Source organism: Bison bison, unplaced genomic scaffold (genome assembly GCF_000754665.1).
Source record: "Bison bison bison isolate TAMUID 2011002044 unplaced genomic scaffold, Bison_UMD1.0 scf7180017864263, whole genome shotgun sequence".
NCBI lineage: Eukaryota > Metazoa > Chordata > Mammalia > Artiodactyla > Bovidae > Bison > Bison bison.
This window is the reverse complement of record NW_011494835.1, coordinates 12,086,933-12,107,335: the sequence shown is the minus strand read 5'-3', so window position 1 is coordinate 12,107,335 and position 20,403 is coordinate 12,086,933. Positions and strand designations below refer to the sequence as shown.

Sequence of the window (20,403 nt, the reverse complement as noted above, 5' to 3'; positions counted from 1 at the left end):
TTCTTTGGCTTCCATGATGTACTCTCCTGGTTCTTCTCCTGCCTCTCTCTCTGTCCCCAGAGTATTTCTGTTATTTGTCTTATACCTTAAGAGCGCTTCTATTTCATGCTACTCTTTCCCTGAACAATCTCATTAATTCCCACAGCCTCAGTTGCCATCAATATGCTGATAACTCTTGAATAATTCTAGATCAGATCTTTTTCCTGAGTTCATACATTCAGTAGACTGTCTATACTTAGATAAACCACAAGAACCTCCAACTCAAAAACAAACAAAAAAGGAAGTCCTTAGCTCTATGAAAGAAAGGACGAAATATGTTTTATCCTCCAACTGGGTACCTTCATGTAATGTAGTGCCTGCTACACTGTAGGCTGTCAGTGTGCACTTGTGACTGGCTGAATATCTATAGTTAAACTCATTATCTTTCCATCATTCTAGCACTGACCCCACTATAACATAACTGACTGATTTCTGGTCTGTTCAGTTCAGTTGCTCAGTTGTTTCTGACTCTCTGTGACCCCATGCACTGCAGCACACCAGGCCTCCCTGTCCATCACCAACTCCAAGAGTTTACTCGAACTCATGTCCATTGAGTCGGTGATGCCATCCAGCCATCTCATCCTCTGTTGTCCCCTTCTCCTCCCGCCTTCAATCTTTCCCAGCATCAGGGTCTTTTCAAATGAATCAGTTCTTCTGGTCTATAACCTTTAAACTCAGAGAGGGCAGAAATCATGTCTGTCTTGTTTGTAGCAGTGAAGCCTAGTGCATTATTTGATACATAATAGTTAAATTCAAAAACCATTTGCTTCATTTTATTGCTATGCATGAAAGAAAAGTGTTAGTCAGTCAGTTGCACCTGACTCTTCAAGTGATCCCATTTACTAAGTTCCTCTGTCCGTGGAATTCTCCAAGCAAGAATACTGGAGTGGGTAGCCATTCCCTTCTCCAGGCTATCTTCCCGACCCAGGGATCAAACCTGGGTCTGCTGCATTGCAGGTGGATTCTTTACCGTCTGAATCACAGGGAATGTCTTCAGACAGATCACTTACCCTTTCTGAGTTTTGTATTACTGATCCATCAAGTAGTAATAATAATACCTTATATTGTTTTTGTAAATAAACGATTCAGTTTAATAGGTATAAAACTTTTCTTTAGCTTTTTACTATAGAAAAAGTTCAGATACACACACGAACATATAACTGGAGACTTAGTTTCTTCTATAGGTATTTTGCAAGGAGTAGGGAGTTGGAAGAGATTATAAACTAAAAAATTTAAGAGACACCAAATGTAGTATGTGGACCTTTCTTATTTGGATCTTGATTAATACTGTGTTAGGGTGTATGTGGTAAGTAGAATAATGTCCCCACAAAGATGTCCATGTCCTAATATCCAAAACCTGTGAATATGTTATATTTCATGTCACAGGGGAATTTGGGATGCTGATGGAATTACAATTGTTCATTAGCTGAGCTCAAAATAAAATAATTATCCTGGTGGGCCCATCGTAATCACCAGGACCTTTAAAAGTGGAAGAGGGAAGCAAAGAGAGAATCTAGAGTGCTGTAGTGTGAGAAGGACTCAATCTGCTGGTTTTAAGATGGTATAAGAGGGCCCTGAACCATGGAATTTGGACAGCTCTAAAAGATGGTAAAAGCAAGGAAATGGATTTTCCCTAGAGCTTTTAGGAAGCAACAGCCCTGCCAACGCCTTGAATCTGGCCTGGTAATATCCATGGAGGAGAACTGTAAAATAGTGCACCTGTGCTGTGTTTAAGCCAGTACATGTTTAGTCATATGTTGCAGCAGTGAGAGGAAACTATAGAGGATAATCAGAAGTAAATTGAAAATTGATCATTTGGGGAGGTTAAGGAAATTTTTGTTTTATTTTAGATGTGATAATGGTATTATTGGGTAGATTTTTTAAAAGAGTACTCTAAAAGTGATATTGAAATATTATGAAATAAAGGATTGATCTTGAATTTGCTTCAAATAGTTCAGAGACAGCAGAGGAATGAATGAGATCTAGTTGAAACATGATTGGCTATCAGGTAATAAATTATAAAGCTTGATTTTTTTCCTCTTTACTAAATTTTACAGGTTTTTCAAATAAATGAATTTTTCCTTAGCATCCTCTAAAGGTGATCAATGTGGTTTTTTAAATTACAAAACCATTGTGAGTGCATGTAAATTTATTTGAAGTATTTCAGTCTTTGTAGTTATTATTAATACTCAGAAGGTCTCATCTGCTTCAAGTCACTTGATACAACTCTAGTTCTTTGCTAGCGTTTTGGCTTTCTGACAAATATTCTAGACTTTCCATGTTGACTTTTTTGTCCCAATCCTAGAAACAGTAGTTTCTCTAAGGAATCTGTTTCCTTTCCATGGGAAGACAATAATTTTGGTGCTGGAGTCATTCTTGAAACAAAGATTTGTTAAGCAAAATGCCAGGAACTGTTCTAGGTGCTAGAGATACAGCAGTGAATAAATTAGACAGCATCTCTGGCCTCAAGGTATGGAGAGAGAGTTAATAAAAAGCAATAAGAAGAATATAAATTCATTAGATGGGGATGACAAACCGGTTAGGGAGTATGGGAATGCTGGTTTGAAGGGAGAGGTTTGCTCCTTTATATAGGGTGATCAGAAAGAGCCACATTGGTAAAATGACCTCTGAGCAGAGGACAGGAAGGAAATGAGGGAGGAAGCCATGGAAACATCTGGGGAAAATATTTCTAGGCAGAGGGAATAGAAACTACAAAGGGCCTGAATCAGAAGCATACTGGCCATTTAGAGAAATACTAAGGAAGACAGGAGATAGTAAGGAGATCCAACCAGTCCGTCCTAAAGGAGATCAGTCCTGGTGTTCATTGGAAGGACTGATGTTGAAGCTGAAACTCCAGTACTTTGGCCACCTGATGCGAAGAGCTGACTCTTTTGAAAAGACCCTGATGCTGGGAAAGATTGAGGGCAGGAGAAGCGGGTAACAAAGGATAAGACAGTTGGATGGCATCATCAACTCGAATGGACATGAGTTTGAGTGGACTCCAGGAGTTGGTAATGGACGGGGAGGCCTGGTGTGCTGCAGTTCATGGGGTCGCAAAGAGTTGGACATGACAGAGCAACTGAACTGAACTGTAGGAAGACAGTGTGCCCTGTGGCTAGTGAGCAAAGGAAGCATGGCGGATTGGGCCAGAGAGGTAGCTGGAGTCAGAGTCTGTAGGAGCTTTGGTTTCAGTTTTGAGCTAGAGGTGAGTTGTTGGAGCAGAGGAGTAGCTTGAGATGAGCCAGTTTAGTTTTTCTTGGCTTCCATGTCTTGGGAAGGACAGAGCAAGAGCTTAGGCCATTGCTGCAATAAGCCAAAGAAGAGATAATGACCTCTTGAACCGGGACATACTCTGGATGTGGTAAGAAGTTAGGTTATGTATTTCTCATATTGTTGTGGGCAGTTCATCTTTCAACACCAGCTTGCTCTCCTATTGAATGATATGTTCAGCAGTTTGAAAGCACTATGTTTAGTAAGAGAAACCTACCTTGAAAGATAATAGCAACGTCTGTTTGTTTGGGGGGATATTGTCCCCCAGCCCCAGTTGACTTAGGTTAAGTTTCCAAATAAAGTCTGACATAATATAGTATTTTTTCACCTAATAGATGCCAGTAATAAGATTTTACTGGTAGTTGAATGATTTGACTTGAACCAGAGGAATTAACAGATGAATTTCATGTTTATTCAGGTACAGCCTGGCCAGGTATTTAATGTGTACATTATAATCTTCACTACTCTTTGTTTTTAAGAATATTGGTTTAGAGCTAACAGCTTTTTTTTTTAACAGAGATAGAAAGCAAAAATGTCATATAACCTATCTTATTACAGTTGGAAAACATCTGTTTTCAGAGAATTCACACATTGAACTACCTGGAGTTCTGAAGGTCTTAATCTGTGTTTTCTCTCCAGAAACTCTTTTTATATAAACAACTGCCTTTTAGTGAGCTTAGGCATATTTGAACCACATAGTAAATAATTAGATAATTTCTAATTCCATATATATTGCATAGTCTTTTATAATATTATACAAATCCCCAGTTATATTCTTATGTGCCCCATTACTGAGGATTTACTTGGATCAACTTGAAAAATCACTTGGTTAGGACCTTGCAATGGTTAGAAAAGAAAATTAAAACTCAGGATAAGAGTGCTTAAAACTTAACTGATTTGCTAAATAATTCAAACTTGAATCATCTGCTTGGGGAAGAATGCAGTTAAGATCTTTCTAGAGTAAAGAGTTTTCACTTTATCTTTCCAAATGATATATCACAGAGATTTCCCCAATAACAGGAGGTGTTTTCTACTAAATTAATATTATGTGGTTCAATTTTTTAAAATTCTTTATCTCCAATTTATTATCTGTAGTCCAAAAGAGATGACTTCATTTCTTTGCAGTAAAGTAAGACTCATGATTAGTAAGTCAGTTTATTTGCTTTTTTAAAAAGTATTGCCCCTTAGAATACTCAGATATATGACTATGACAGATATTTTAAAAATGAAGAACTTAACATTTTGTGCGTTAGTTATACTTTACTTGATTAATTTGACAATTTACATATTAAATACTGAGAAAATATTCTAGTGTGCTGCTGGGTTTTCCAATTAATTTACATTAACTTATTTAATGTTAGTCTTTGTAATCTTAGGCTTGACTATCATAGTGCTGAAAATAAAAGCTTAGAATGTATTTCATTCCAAACCTTTAGAAAACTCATAAGTAAGCACTCTAAAATTAATAAAAGACATCTCATTAACACTGTTAGTTTGGAGAATAGCTACTGGCTTTAAATTTCTAGATGAGTTTTATGGTGCTGAAATGTTTTTGATACAAAAGAAAAAAATTAACTTTTAAACTTGGTTCCATTGGGTAGAGATCAGCCACAAAACAAGCCTAATTTAATGGAAGTCATTCAAGATTAAGGTTAAAAAGGAAAGCTTGAGTCAAAAACTAACCTCCTTTTAATGTTCTCATTGTGACTCACTCATTATTCAGTTTAAGTCACTTATATTTTTGTGACTTACATTTCTAGATTATGAAATGGAGCTAATTCAGAGCTCCCATTTAATACTTTTATTAGAACTTAAAAGAAAAATCTGGTTTTATTACAGATCAGTAGATTGAGATCTTTAAACTGCTATCCCTAAAGAGATGTATATTTTTTCCTACATAAAATTGATTTTTATGGCAGGGTCAATAAATTTGAGATATTTTGGTCTCTGCACTCCTCATGGAAGACTGTTTTTGTCTGTGTAGCAGTGCAGTTTTCTACAGAATTTTAAAGGAAGATGGACTCATTTGTGGTGCTTCTCCTTTTCCAAAACCTCACCTTCTCACACTTTCCTCTCCCCAGTAAGCCGGATGAGCAGAGGCCAGGGGCTTGGTACTTGATGCCTCAAAAGTTGCCTACTTCTTGCTGGAGTAGTGAGAAATTCAGTCTGAAGAAATGAAACATCACTTTATTCATATGGGAAATAACTGTTCCTTGGGAATGTTTGGGGCTTGGTAATTAATAAGCTTGTGTAGCTCTGTGTGCGGGCCAATGCACTAGCAACACAGCAACAAACAGAGGTGTGAGAATTTATGTCTCATCCCAAGTGGCTAAAATGGAGCAGTAACAAAAAGCAACGTTTTTCTTCCCAAGGAAGGTACAGCTGTGAGCTTAGAGACTCTTTATATGTGTTTAAGACACAATCACATGTTTCGTATTCAGAAATGGCTTCTCATGTTAAATAACTTAGTTTCTCCGTGTATCTTCTCCCTGAGGCATGGCCCAGATGGATTATGTCCCATTTTACAATGACCGATGGAAAATTACTACACTCTTTTATTGCTAAAAATGCCTCAGTGACTCAGTACTTTAGGGCTTATGCATAGATAATGTGATAAAATAAAGGCATGTGGTAGATGAAAGGGTTTGACTCACTTTGAGGTCTGATTTTGAGATTTTTCAATTGGTAACTTTCCCACTGTTTGAAATCCTGAACCTAATCCACATTTTAAAACTATCTCAATCCTGTTCTTTAAAAAGGCAAAATGAAAGTGATTTGGAACCCTCCCTTAAGTTTACTTGATTAAATATTAATTTTTTACCTTCTGTTTTTAAGGCAGTTTTCTGGTAATGTTACAAAGAAGTTAGTAGAAAGTTCTCATTTCACCGAGTTTATCATTGACATAGGAAGGAGAAAATATTATAGGATATTGATAAATAGCAAATATATTACATAGATGGGCGTGTTAAATACGTTAAGAGGGACGAGAGAACACTTCTGGATAGGATGGTCAGGGAATAATGGGAAAGAAAACAGAATTTCTATGAGCCTTGCAGAATGGGAAAACCATGAACAGCTGTGGAGAAAGGGCCATTTCACTGGGCACGGGTCATAGAAGCAGGGCCCAGCACAGCACATTCAGGGAAGGGACAATGAGCAGACAATTGCACAGTGTTTAAGAGCACAGATTCTGGAACCAGACTGCCTGCTTTAGGGTTGCCCTTTATTTGCTGTGTGATGTTAGGCTGGTTTCTTAACCTCTCTTTGCCTCAGCTAGAGTGAAAACATGGTATTGATCATGCCTACATCATAGGGCTGTTATAAGGATTTGAGAGTAGTGCCTTCAGGTAAGGATGGCACAAGTTAAATGTTAAATAAAGATAATTGAGTTTGTTGATAATAGTGGGTATTTGGCTGAGCATGAAAGACAAGATTGTAAAGAAGACTGGCATGAACTCGTGGAGGGACTAGACTGTGAGTGGTGCATGTAGCTTGCAGGGAGGGGTTATGAAAGCTTTGTAAGCAAGAAAACATGAGCAGAGTAGTGTATTTGGAAAAATAATCTAGCAGATTAGGTTGAAAAGAGAGATGGCAGCAGACAGACTGGTTAGGAGATGTATAATTGTCCAGACTTGAGGGATTCAAGTGTTAGTCGCTGTCATGTCTAACTCTTTGTGACCCCATGGACTGTAGCCCACCAGGCTCCTCAATCCAAGGGATTCTCCAGGCAAGAATATTGGAGTGGGTTGCCATGCTCTTCTCCAGGGGATCTTCCCAACCCAGGAATCAAACCCAGGTATCCCACGTTGTAGGTAGATTCTTTACCATCTGGGCCAGCAGGGAAGCCCAGGACTCAAATGTCAAAGCATGGGTTTGGATTAATGAACAGACCTTGAACATATTTCCAGTGGACCAGCTGGTAGGGTCTGGGAACTGACAGGGATAGAGGAGCCAGAGGACCATTCCTGAGTAAGTGGGAGAATTCAGACACCTCGATTTCTCAGGATGAGCTGGTAACGCATCATAGCAGATGAAACCTGTGTTGTGTATCTTGAAGCCAATGACAAGAACACGATTTGGCTTTGAAAATGCTTATCTGCATTTCTCCGAGAGCAGTCAGGCCTGCATATAGAAACTGAAGGAGAGTTGTGAGAGAACAGGAAGAAAGGATATTCTTTCCAGAGTATGGATTACAGTATGGATTTTGCAGTAACTTTCCCCCATTTCTGTAAGAGAAAGTGTAAGTTAGGAAACAAGGAAGAACATAGACAGTATGGGTATTACAGTCATTTTCTTTCCCATTCTGTAAGAGAAAGTGTGAGTCTAAAACATGTTCCTAGTTCAGTTGAATCCCTTGAAACATGGATACTAGTTGAGCTCCCAACCTATAAAATGCCATTTCACAGCTCAGGTGCCAGGCAGAGCACTGGAGGAGATGTGTTAGGTGTTTATAAACGCTGACTTTCTGGATCTGAAATTGCACATCATTGCAAATAGGCTTTATTTTCATGAGGAAGAATTAGTCTTTCAATTATCCTAATTAAGTTTATCCAATTCTAACCACACCTTAAATGTGAATCCTGTTGATATACACACATGCATATATAACTGTATACACATACACACATCCTGTTAGTTTGTATTATTTATACGCTTTCTTAATAATTGTTCCTTTTAAACCATTAGAATTTATAAGCCTTTTCTCTTCCACCATGTTTTAATTGCCTGAGGGTGAAGAACAGGCCTTCTGTTGGTTTTAATCCTTTACAGTTGTTGCAGTTGTTCATTTATGTATTGATTCCAGTTTATGCATTCATTTATTCTAGACATTGTGTTAGTTGCTGGGGCGAGGAATAAAACCTAGTTCCTGCCCTCAGGGGGCATCCTCTGTAAAGTCATTCACAGAAAATTATGGGAACATGGAAAAGAGACATGAATCTGGATTGTGGGGAGAGGTAGTTGGGGAAGACTTCAGAGCAGTTGACTCCTGGGCTGCATTGTACTGAGTAGTGGTTGCTAGGTGACCAGGGGAAAGTAGAGATGAGTGTGAGGACAGGCTGTGAGTGGACAGATGCCTCACAGGGACAGTGAGGCAGTCTGGTATTCACTGTAGTAAAGAGAAAGGCAGAGGATGGTGACAAGTGAGGCTGCGGGGAAGGTGGAGACCACTGGAGGGACCTATATGTGGCGCTTAGAAGCTTGGAAGAAGAGGAAGATCCTTGGAATGATTTATGCAGAGTTCTGATCAAGTAAGATTTCAGTCCCCAGTGGCAGCAGGAGGATAAGACATTTGGTGGTTAGTCCAGGTGGGAGGCCTTGAGTACATAAACCAGGACAGTATTGCAGGGATAGATATGAGGGGGCGAAATCAGGAACCAAGAATGAAGAATCAGCAGAGCCCATTATAACAACAGGTGAGGGAGAGGAAAGCCCTAGGATGATTCTTTTGTTATCTCCCTTATATGACTGGTGACCAATTTCACAGTATTCTTAGGCAGTACAGGACAGGAGAGAATATAGGGAGTTCGTTGGCATCTGTAATGTACCTCTGATACATTTTGAGTTAAATATAATTAATGGTTAGCAGAGACATCTGGATGACTAGAAATACTTCACCATCCATATTCAGTATTAACCACATCTCCTCTGGAAAACATTCTCTCCCATCGTCTATCATAACTCTTTCACTGGATTACAGTCTTTGAATTTTTCTATTTAACTCTGTAGTTTCAGTCCAGCATTTGATCCATAATCTCTCCATAAAGTGTGAGTGAATGAGTGAAGAAGTGAGTGGATAGATTATTTTTTAAAGTGAAGTTTTTTTTTGAGGAGGGGAGGAGCTTCCCAGGTAGCGCTAGTGGTAAAGAATCTGCCTGCCAGTGCAGGAGACTGAAGAGACTATGGATTTGATCCCTGGGTTGGGAAGATCCCCTGGAGGAGGAAATGGTAACTCACTCCAGTATTCTTGCTTGAAAAGTTCCATGGACAGAGGAGCCTGGCAGGCTACAGTCCATGGGGTCACTGAGTCCGAGATGACTGAGCATGCATGCATGCAATGTTATCATTTGGTTATTAGGAAAAGCTTATATTTGGTTTATTCTCATTCTGATTCCCTTGTTTTAACTCCTAGCACCTTCCACTGGAAGAGTCGTAAGCAGTGGGCCATCCACAGGAGCCGTGGCACCAGCCAACTCAGCCAGAGGGCAGCCTCAGCCCAGTGACGAGGACACTTTGGTGCAAAGGGCCGAGCATATTCCCGCAGGGAAAAGAACTCCGATGTGTGCCCACTGCAACCAGGTTATCAGGTTGGTCATTTGATTTAAAGTTCTTATTGAAAAGGCTTAGTCCCAATGTTTTTTTTTTTTTTAATATTTTGAAATTTTAGAAATTTTATTAATGAGAATATTTATTTCTGTGTAATATTATGGAGGTAGATAAATTAGATATATTTGTTAGAACCTATTTTAATGAAAAGTAATACTGGGCTCTGTGAAAATATAACTAAGAATACCAATTTAGTCAGTTTTTAATTACTATCAGAGCTAAGAAAAATAATGATTAATGTGGCATTTCAGAGAATAATGAAATATGAAGACTCAAAGGGGCCCCAAAGAACTTCATTATTTCACAAATTAGAAAAGTGAGGACTCTTATTTAGATGAAAAGTAACTAATGATGTAAAACAAAGAACTTTGAGCCCTAGAGAAAAGATTGCATTTTCACACTAAGTCTTAAAAGATATAATTACCTTCGGATCTATTCATAAATGCTTTGCTTTTTGGATTAGGTCATAGCATGCTTCTTTAAAATATTTTTGATCCAAATGTATTTTATTGTTTCTTAAATTCCAAAAAGCAGAAAAGGCTAAGCTCTTAAGTGAGTGTACTACACTAGCACTTATTAAACCTCAGCGTTTCTGAACAAGTGACTTTTAAAATGTTATGAGGTTTAGGTGTGAATGTTAATACAGGGATCTGACCAAAGGACCTTGCTGCCTCTGTGAGTTGCTTGCTGGCCATAACAGATAATTACTTGAAATGACTGCTCAAGCTCTCTCCCCGTTTTTAATTTACCCTGTTTTGTAATAGTTGAAACAACAGTGTCTCTAAAGTTGAATAAGGTTTAGACTTACTTGCATTTTCCCCTCTTTTCTTACATAATTATTGCTTAGGGTAATGTTTCTATTTACTACTTAAAATGGAGCTCAGGGAGTCTCAATATCTTATTTAAGAACCAAATATAAATACCCTTCCCCTTAACCCACTATTAAATAATAAATGTGTCAAGAACACAACACAGAGTATGTGATTTTTTTTTTTTTAAGTAGCTTTTGCCTCTTAAAGGTAGTCCACATTCATTGTGACATTTCCAAACTATAGGAAAACAGAAAGCAAAAATAAAAATTAATATATAATTACACCTCCCAGGATACCCACTATTAGTATTTTAGTTCACAGTTTAAAACACACTTACACACAAACACACAAGGACAGATATTGTTTTCTAGAAATGGAATCATAACATGCTATTTTATAAGCTGTTATTTTTCAATTAGTTTGTATTTTCCACAGTGAGTACCTGTTGTATGAGAATTAAACAGCAGGCGTGGCAGGAGTAATAATGGTTGTGGTGAGAAGGAGGAAATCTGTAGCAGTTTTTGAAGTCTAGTGTAATATCTGACACACTAAAGGCATTTGGTGAATGTCTAACCTGAACAGATCATGCATGACTCTAGACCCACTCATCATTTGGTCTTAGTATCCTTGTGGTTACAGTCATTTTTTTTTTTTAAGTACTACTATCAATGGGTCTTACAGAAATATTTAAACTAGTATAGAATCTAGTGTGCTACTGCTTTTTCTCAATAAATGAAACTGTTTTAAATTACTAACTCTATGTAGGGTTATGTTTTTAGAGTTAATGTTAGTAAAAATAAGTTTTGACTTGTAACATTGTTTCTATAAGTTATGATACTTTGGTTTCCTAGACTGGTATATGAGGATAACATGATTTAGATAAAAACACCTTTTATGGAGATAGGAGTCAATGCTGTTAGTGTGCTGTTGTAAGCAAATAAGTACTGGATGAGTTAACAAAATGTGAAACCATATCAGTTTCTGATTCTTGTTGTCTGATCATCAAATTCTGTAATATCTATGATCACCACTGCCAGCACATCTGAAAAACTTAGTATGGAGAAAATATGAAGATCAAAATAGAAATTACCTTCCCCACCCCTGACTGCCTTGGTTTCAGTTTTTAATGCTACACCAGAATGTGGTGTTATGCACTATCTTCTGCCAAGTAAAATAAATATTATATTAAAAACATGAATGGCCATCACTTATTGCCCCCTCATCTGTTAAATTTTATATTGCTCTGGATTATCCCAGCACTTGTTATCAGTTAAGCATTAGAGCTTCATTTACTAGAGAAGTTAATAGGGACAGGGATTAGCTCATGTCAAGATCCTATTACAGTAATTAACATAGCATATTTGCTTGGTGTGCAAATGCTGAAGCAGTTTGAATAGAGCGTGGTCAGTTCAGAGACCTAGGCAAAGAAGATTTTCCACTTCTTGGCTGCAGTGTCAGTATCACTTACCAAACCTAGGAAGCATCAGATTAAGTGACATTCTCTTGGACACCTGTTTTAGAAACCGGTTGCAGTTGCAGGCTTGACACTTACAGTATAGAATATTGTAACCTGGTAGTTTAAGATTATTTGTAATTTAAATTTGTTTTATTTGTTTTCCTCAGTGTCATTTATATTATGTTTTTATAATTTATATTTTTTAATATTTATTTTCTAAATGTTTCAAATTTTCAAAAATATTTTTAAGTAAATGCAAACTAAGGCAAATTTTATGTTTTATTGTTTTCTTAGGAAAAAATTTGGACAGTTTCAGAAACCTGGATCTCTGATATTAGTACTGAACTGATTATCTCTTATTGAACATATTTTTAGCTTAAAACTCCATAGATCATTTTCATCTAGTATTAGTATTTTTTGTTTTTTTGAATCTGGGAAAGATTATGAATGTTTTTTGTAAATTGTATTATTTCATGGCAAGTAGATGGGGAAACAGTGGCAATAGTGGCTGACTTTATTTTGGAGGGCTCCAGAATCACTGCAGATGGTGATTGCAGCCATGAAATTAAAAGACACGCTTACTCCTTGGAAGGAAAGTTATGACCAACCTGAGACAGCATATTAAAAAGCAGAGACATTACTTTGTCAACAAAGGTCCATCTAGTGAAGGCTATGGTTTTTTCAATGGTCATGTATGGATGTGAGAGTTGGACTGTGAAGAAAGCTGAGCACTGAAGAATAGATGCTTTTGAACTGTGGTGTTGGAGAAGACTCTTGAGAGTTCCTTGGACTGCAAAGAGATCCAACCAGTCCATCCTAAAGGAGATCAGTCCTGGGTGTTCATTGGAAGGACTGATGTTGAAGCTGAAACTCCAATACTTTGGCCACGTGATGCAAAGAGCTGACTCATTTGAAAAGTCATTTGAAAATCTGACTCATTTGATGCTGGGAAAGATTGAGGGCATGAGAAGAAGGGGACGACAGAGGATGAGATGATTGGATGACATGACCGACTCAACGGACACGGGTTTGGTGATGGACAAGGAGGCCTGGCGTACTGTGGTTCATGGGGTCGCAAAGAGTCGGACACGACTGAGAGACTGAACTGAACTGAACCAAAACTTTGACTAGCTAGTTGCTTTTTACAGATGGATAGATTGTTACATTTTGGGAAATTCTACTGAAGATCTGATTAAGTTTGCTCTAGAACATTTCCAATCCATTTATGATAGAAGTACCGTTTTTTGATTCATAGGTGAACAGATTAACTATTTGGAGTGTTGATACAATAGAACAGAAAATCAGAATACTAGTACAGCCAAAGCCATATTTAATTTCTCTGGTAGAATAGGCTTATGAAAATACTAGCTTATTTTTGGAGTGTTATATCTAGTGACATTAAAAATCCACTTGTATTATATGGAGTTAAATAGACCATTCACATTTAGCTGCTCAGCATGATAAAAGAAATAAGGGTTTCATGGTGCTGAATTTCTTCCTTGATATGGAATGCTTTAAAAAAACAAGGAGCCACGATGCTATTGTCCCATCTTTGCTTACAGTCCAGCACCAGAAAATCACATTGAAACAACTCATTGTTTCTTCCGGTGGCAGAGAACATTTTAACAGTATTGATTTGTTTCTTACTTGTTTTCAAACTTTTCTCATAAGGAGGGCCATCTCAGTTACCCTGGAGAGAAGCCAGAAAAGTTTTTGCCTTAGCATCCATTTCTATCTCTGAGAACTCCATTATTAATAGGTTTTATTTATTTTCCCTTCTGGTTAAGATTTTACTTGAAAATAAAAGACTTCTTGACTTAATGTGTTAGTTCCTCAATTTATGGAAACAGCAAAGACATAGATCTTATGATCAAGGCATAGACCAAGATTTCAGACCTATTATAGGGGAAAATGGGAAGAACAAAATGTTCAGCATTTATGTGATATTATGGTGCCGTTCTTATCCTGTTTTTGGATAATAATTGTTTTATGTATTCTTGCGTGCATGCTTAGTCATTCAGTTGTATGCAACCCTTTGGACTGTAGCCTGCCAGGCTCCGCTGTTCATGGAATTTTCCAGGCAAGAATACTGGAGCAGGTTGCCATTTCCTACTCTAGGGAATCTTCTCAACCCAGGGATTAAACCCACATCTTCTGCATCTCCTGCATTGATAGGCGGATTCTTTACTACTGAGCCACCCAGGAAGCCCTTAGTATATTCTTAGCATCTGCCAAATACTGTATTATCATTTTACTTGAATTCTTATTAAATTCTCATAACCTTGTAAGGCAGTTATTATAATTGCCTCAGTTTCACAGATGAGAAAACCAAGGCACAGAAAGCTTACATATTTCCTGACGTTACATAGATAGTAAATGGTAAAACCTGCATTTGAGCCCAGATCTGTGTAACTTTATATTCATGCTTTTAACTTGCACTACTTAGGAAAATGTTATAGTATTATACTATGATAACTAAGAACTATAGAACTTAAATGAATGTCTCTAAAATACATACCAAGATATATTAACGCATTTCTGTTTCAGTTCAGTCGCTCAGTTGTGTCTGACTCTCTGCGACCTCATGAACTGCAGCACACCAGGCCTCCCTGTCCATCACCAACTCCCAGAGTTTACCCAGACTCATATCCATTGAGTTGGTGATGCCATCCAACCATCTCATCCTCTCTTGTCCCCTTTCTCCTCCCGCCCTCAATCTTTCCTAGCACCAGGGTCTTTTCAAAATATTAAGCTCTTTGCATCAAGTGGCCAAAGTACTGGAGTTTCAGCTTCAACATCAGTCCTTCCAATGAACATCCAGGACTGATCTCCTTTAGGATGGACTGGTTGGATCTCCTTGCAGTCCAAGAGACTCTCAAGAGTCTTCTCCGACACCACATTTCAAAAGCATTAATTATTAGGTACTCAGCCAACTCTCATATCCATACATAACTACTGGAAAAACTATAGCCTTGATTAGACAGACCTTTGTTGTCAAAGTAATGCTCTGCTTTTGAATATGCTATCTAGGTTGGTCATAACTTTCCTCCCAAGGGGTAAGCATCTTTTAATTTCATGGCTGCAGTCACCATCTGCAGTGATTTTGGAGCCCTAAAAAATTGTCGGCCACTATTTCCACTGTTTCCCCATCTATTTCCCATGAAGTGATGGGACCGGATGCCATGATCTTAGTTTTCTGAATGTTGAGCTTTAAGCCAACTTTTTCACTCTCCTCTTTCACTTTCATCAAGAGGCTCTTTAATTCCTCTTCACTTTCTGCCATAAGAATGGTGTCATCTGCATATCTGATATTATTGATATTTCTCCCAGCAATCTTGATTCCAGCTTGTGCTTCTTCCAGCCCAGACTTTCTCGTGATGTACTCTGCATATAAGTTAAATAAGGAGGGTGACAGTATACAGCCTTGATGTACTCCTTTTCCTATTTGGAACCAGTCTGTTGTTCCATGTCCAGTTCTAACTGTTGCTTCCTGACCTGCATTTAGGTTTCTCAAGAGGCAGGTCAGGTGGTCTGGTATTCCCATCTCTTTCAGAATTTTCCACAGTTTATTGTGATCCACACAGTTAAAGGCTTTGGCATAGTCAATAAAGCAGAAATAGATGTTTTTCTGGAACTCTGTTGCTTTTTTGATGATCCAGTGGATGTTGGCAATTTGATCTCTGGTTCCTCTGCCTTTTCTAAAACCAGCTTGAACATCTGGAAATTCACGGTTCATGTATTATAATATATATAAATATTGTGACTACATATACATGTAACCATATATACTGCTGTATAAATCAGGAAAAAAGAAACAACTTAAGCAGACCTGCCATATCTTAAGTGTGTGGCAGTGTACTCTTCTTCATAATGTTAGAGTGGGTGAGTGAGAAAGAAGTGAGTAAATAACAGATTGAACAGTTACAAGTTCTTACTTCCCCTCCAAATGACTTTGTACCATGTACATACATTCTTAGACTCATAGAGATGACCCAGGGAGTGAGGGGTTTACTTTTCCAGTTTCTCATCTAATGTGGAAATATAGTCATTCTATACGCAGTGCTCACTGAGTATTTTATGTGCCACTTCCTGTAGATACCAGTGATACAGAAATCAAAGACATACTCCCTTTCTTTAAGGAGGTTGCTCTTATAAACTGAGTTGAGTCCCTTCCCAAATTCATATGTTGAAATCCTAACCCCCAGTATTTCAGACTTGTATTTGGAGATAGGGTCTTTAAGAGGTAAAATGGGGTCATTAGAATGGGTCCTAATCCAGTATCACTGATGTTCTTAATAAGAAGAGGTTAGGACACAGACACACACAGAAGGAAGACCAGGTGAAGACGGCCATCTAGAAGCCAAAGAGAGAAGCCTTAGAAGAAATGAACCCTGCCAGCATCTTAAGTTTAGACTTCTAACTTCCAAAATTGAGAAAATTATTCCTGTTGTTTAAGCCACCCCATCTGTGGTGCTTTTTTAAGGTAGTTCTAGCAAATGAATACAGTTATACTAGACAGGCAAAGCAACAGCTGTATGAGTATAGTAAGTCTTAACAGAGATACATCCAGAACCTTTTGATGCAAAGAGGAGAGATGGGGATTATCTAGCTTCAACAGCCAGTTACTTTTAATTGAAAGAAATTGCCAGCAATAAAGTTCAGTAGTCTACTTATAAAGCAGTACTTTTATACAACAAATATACGTTGAAAGCTTACCAAGTGTTAGCTAATGGTAAGGTGGGCTTCCCTAGTGGCTCAGTGGTAATCATCTACCAGTGCAGATGTGGGTTCAGTCCCTGGGTCAGGAAGATCTCCTGGAGAAGGAAATGGCAACCCACTCCAGTATTCTTGCCTGGAGAATTCCATGGACAGAGAAAACTGGTGGGCTACAGTCCATAGGGTCACAAAGTGCTGGACACAACTGAGCAATTTAGCACATGTGTTACATGTGAAAGTTGTTAAGAGAGTAAATCCTGAGTTCTCGTCACAAGAAAGAATTTTTTTTCCTATTTCTTTAATTTTGTATCTGTATGAGATGATACCGGTTGTGGTAAACAAAAAAAGAAGCGTTTGTATTCAACCCGTATCCCAACTAGCTTGTACCTGTTGAAATTTACAGTTCCTTTCATCTTTCTGACTAAGCTGTTCTTTTTCTCTGGATTCTTACCTACCTTTGCTTCCTTTTTTTGGCATAAATATCACACCAAGAAGACGAACACACCACAGCTCTTCTCTCTCAGTCAGTGCTGCAGCTGAGTCCCCTCCCTTCCCTTGTCAGTCAGCAGGCATTCAGTGAGGCTCACGGTGGCAGAGGACTCTGAGAGGGAACCGAATCTTTCATTCCATTGCGCAGTTAGCTAAGCCTTTCGTTCCAGTTCCCAGATGGAAACCCAGTCCTACCTAGGACAAGAAGAATATATTCAGTGTTAATCCTGTGTTAATAAATTTGTTAAATTAGTCTCTGCTGACACAGAGAAGAGCGGACTTTGTTATATGTAAGAAATTTTCTTATTTATACATAACTTCAAGGGCACTGACAGGGAAGATGCTCTTTCAGCTTAGCCAAGGAAAATCTATAGGAGCCTGTCCATATTAGAATGGAGGTGTGGCAGGAGCAGGGTCACTGTCAACTCAATTTTTAAAGGTGCGGAGGGATTTTCTCTAGTGTCGTTAAGATCATTCACTATTCAGATTTGATAAAGAAACTTAAGTAAATACCTTAAGATGACCCTTTTGATGGACTGTTTATTTACAGTGGATTCTATCCCAGAAGGCTTTCGAAACGACTCTTTAAGAATAGCTGAAATGTAAGAAAACATTCTGAAATATACAAAAGAAAGCAAAAGAAGAATGAAAATCATGGATGAGGCTATTAAAAATGAAGAGTGAAAAGAAGTTTGTCATTGAGTCTGGATAGTAATGACATACGTACATCTTTGCCTGTGGTTAGAATTTGGCTGTGAGCCTCCTGTGCTAAGTCGCTTCAGTCCTGTCTAACTCTTTATGACCCTGTGGACTGTAGCCCACCAGGCTGCTCTATCCATGGGATTCTCCAGGCATGAATACTGGAAAGAGTCGCTCCGCCCTTCTCCAGGGGATCTTCCCGACCCAGGGATTGAACCTGTGTCTTTTAACGTCTCCTGCCTTGGCAGGTGGGTTCTTTAACATTAGCGTGGCAGTTGACCAAAAAAAGTAAATTTTGCAAATTAATGTTTAGTGAGACAAAAAATAAATCTCTTGCTCAGAAGAAGCAAAATTGTTCTTGTTACAAAACCTTGAAAGGGGAGGGAGGGGAGGATGGGGAATTAGCGTCTGATGGGTTTGGAAGTTCGGTCATGCAAGGTGGAAAGAGTTCCGAGGATGCATGGTGGCGATTAATTAATCTATTTAAAAAAAAAAAAAACAAAAAAAACCTTGAAAGGAATTTCTCCAAGGAGTCCATGTAAAAATGGCCCTGTATGATCTATAAACAGCGCTTTGCACAGCTGCTTCCAGGAAGAGTGGGAGTAGACTTTGTGGGGCTGTCTCCTCTCCCAGTGTCAGTGAAGACTGAAGGTGTCACACACAGCGCCCATCGTTACAGAACCATCCTGTGCAGGGGACCAGGACCAGTTCAGTTCAGTGCACTACAGTCGCTCAGTCGTGTCCGACTCTCTGCGACCCCATGAATCGCAGCATGCCAGGCCTCCCTGTCCATCACCAACTCCTGGAGTTCACTCAAACTTACGTCCATTGAGTTGGTGATACCATCCAGCCATCTCATCCTCTGTTGTCCCCTTTTCCTCCTGCCCCCAATCCCTCCCAGCATCAGAGTCTTTTCCAATGAGTCAACTCTTTGCATGAGGTGGCCAAAATATTGGAGTTTCAGCTTTAGCATCATTCCTTCCAAAGAACACCCAGGGCTGATCTCCTTTAGAATGGACTGGTTGGATCTCCTTGCAGTCCGAGGGACTCTCAAGAGTCTTCTCCAATACCACAGTTCAAAAGCATCAATTCTTCGGCACTCAGCTTTCTGTGCAGTCCAACTCTCGCATCCATACATGACTACTGGAAGAACCATAGCCTTGATTAGATGGACCTTTGTTGGCAAAGTAATGTCTCTGCTTTTGAATATGCTATCTAGTTTGGTCATAACCTTCCTTCCAAGGAGTAAGCATCTTTTAATTTCATGGCTGCAGTCACCATCTGCAGTGATTTTGGAGCCCCAAAAAATAAACTCTGACACTGTTTCCACTGTTTCCGCATCTATTTCCCATGAAGTGATGGGACCAGATGCCATGATCTTCGTTTTCTCAGTGTTGAGCTTTAAGCCAACTTTTTCACTCTCCTCTTTCACTTTCATCAAGAGGCTCTTTAGTTCTTCACTTTCTGCCATAAGGTTGTGTCATCTGCATGTCTGAGGTTATTGATATTTCTCCCTGAAATCTTGATTCCAGCTTGTGCTTCTTCCAGCCCAGCCTTTCTCATGATGTACTCTGCATATAAGTTAAATAAGCAAGGTGACAATATACAGCCTTGACATACTCCTTTTCCTATTTGGAACCAGTCTGTTGTTCCATGTCCAGTTCTAACTGTTGCTTCCTGACCTGCATACAGATTTCTCAAGAGGCAGGTCAGGTGGTCTTTCAGAATTTTCCACAGTTTATTATGATCCACACAGTCAAAGGCTTTGGCATAGTCCATAAAGCAGAAATAGATGTTTTTCTGGAACTCTCTTGCTTTTTCCATGATCCAGTGGATGTTGGCAATTTGGTCTCTGGCCCCTCTGCCTTTTCTAAAACCAGCTTGAACATCTGGAAGTTCACGGTTCACATATTGCTGAAGCCTGGCTGAGAGAATTTTGCGCATTACTTTACTAGCGTGTGAGATGAGTGCAATTGTGTGGTAGTTTGAGCATTCTTTGACATTGCCTTTCTTTGGGATTGGAATGAAAACTGACCTTTTCCAGTACCATGACCACTGCTGAGTTTTCCAAATTTGCTGGCATATTGAGTGCAGCACTTTCACAGCATCATCTTTCAGAATTTGAAATAGCTCAACTGGAATTCCATCACCTCCACTAGCTTTGTTCGTAGTGATGGTTTCTAAGGCCCACTTGACTTCACATTCCAGGATGTCTGGCTCTAGATGAGTGCTCATACCATTGTGATTATCTTGGTCGTGAAGATCTCTTTTGTACAGTTCTTCTGTGTATTCTTGCCACCTCTTCTTAATATCTTCTGCTTCGTTAGATCCATACCATTTCTGTCCTTTATTGTGCCCATCTTTGCATGAAATGTTCCCTTGGTGTCTCTAATTTTCTTGAAGAGATCTCTAGTGTTTCCGTTTCTGTTGTTTTCCTCCTTTTCTTTGCATTGATCGCTGAGGAAGGCTTTCTTATCTCTTCTTGCTATTCTTTGGAACTCTGCATTCAGATGCTTATATCTTTCCTTTTCTCCTTTGCTTTTTGCTTCTCTTCTTTTCACAGCTATTTGTAAGGCCTCCCCAGACAGCCATTTTGCT

The 20,403-nt window shown here is 38.8% G+C and overlaps 1 protein-coding gene across 5 annotated transcripts in view; it reads left to right on the top strand.

Annotated features, from left to right (window-relative positions):
• Window positions 1–20,403, top strand: part of PDLIM5 (PDZ and LIM domain 5) — a 235,490-nt gene that overhangs the window by 198,837 nt on the left and 16,250 nt on the right. For all 5 annotated transcript variants that reach the window (XM_010848342.1, XM_010848336.1, XM_010848337.1 and 2 more), the window contains one exon: window positions 9,440–9,614. In XM_010848342.1, coding sequence (XP_010846644.1) covers window positions 9,440–9,614 — 175 coding nt within the window. The remainder of the gene's footprint in view (window positions 1–9,439; window positions 9,615–20,403) is intronic.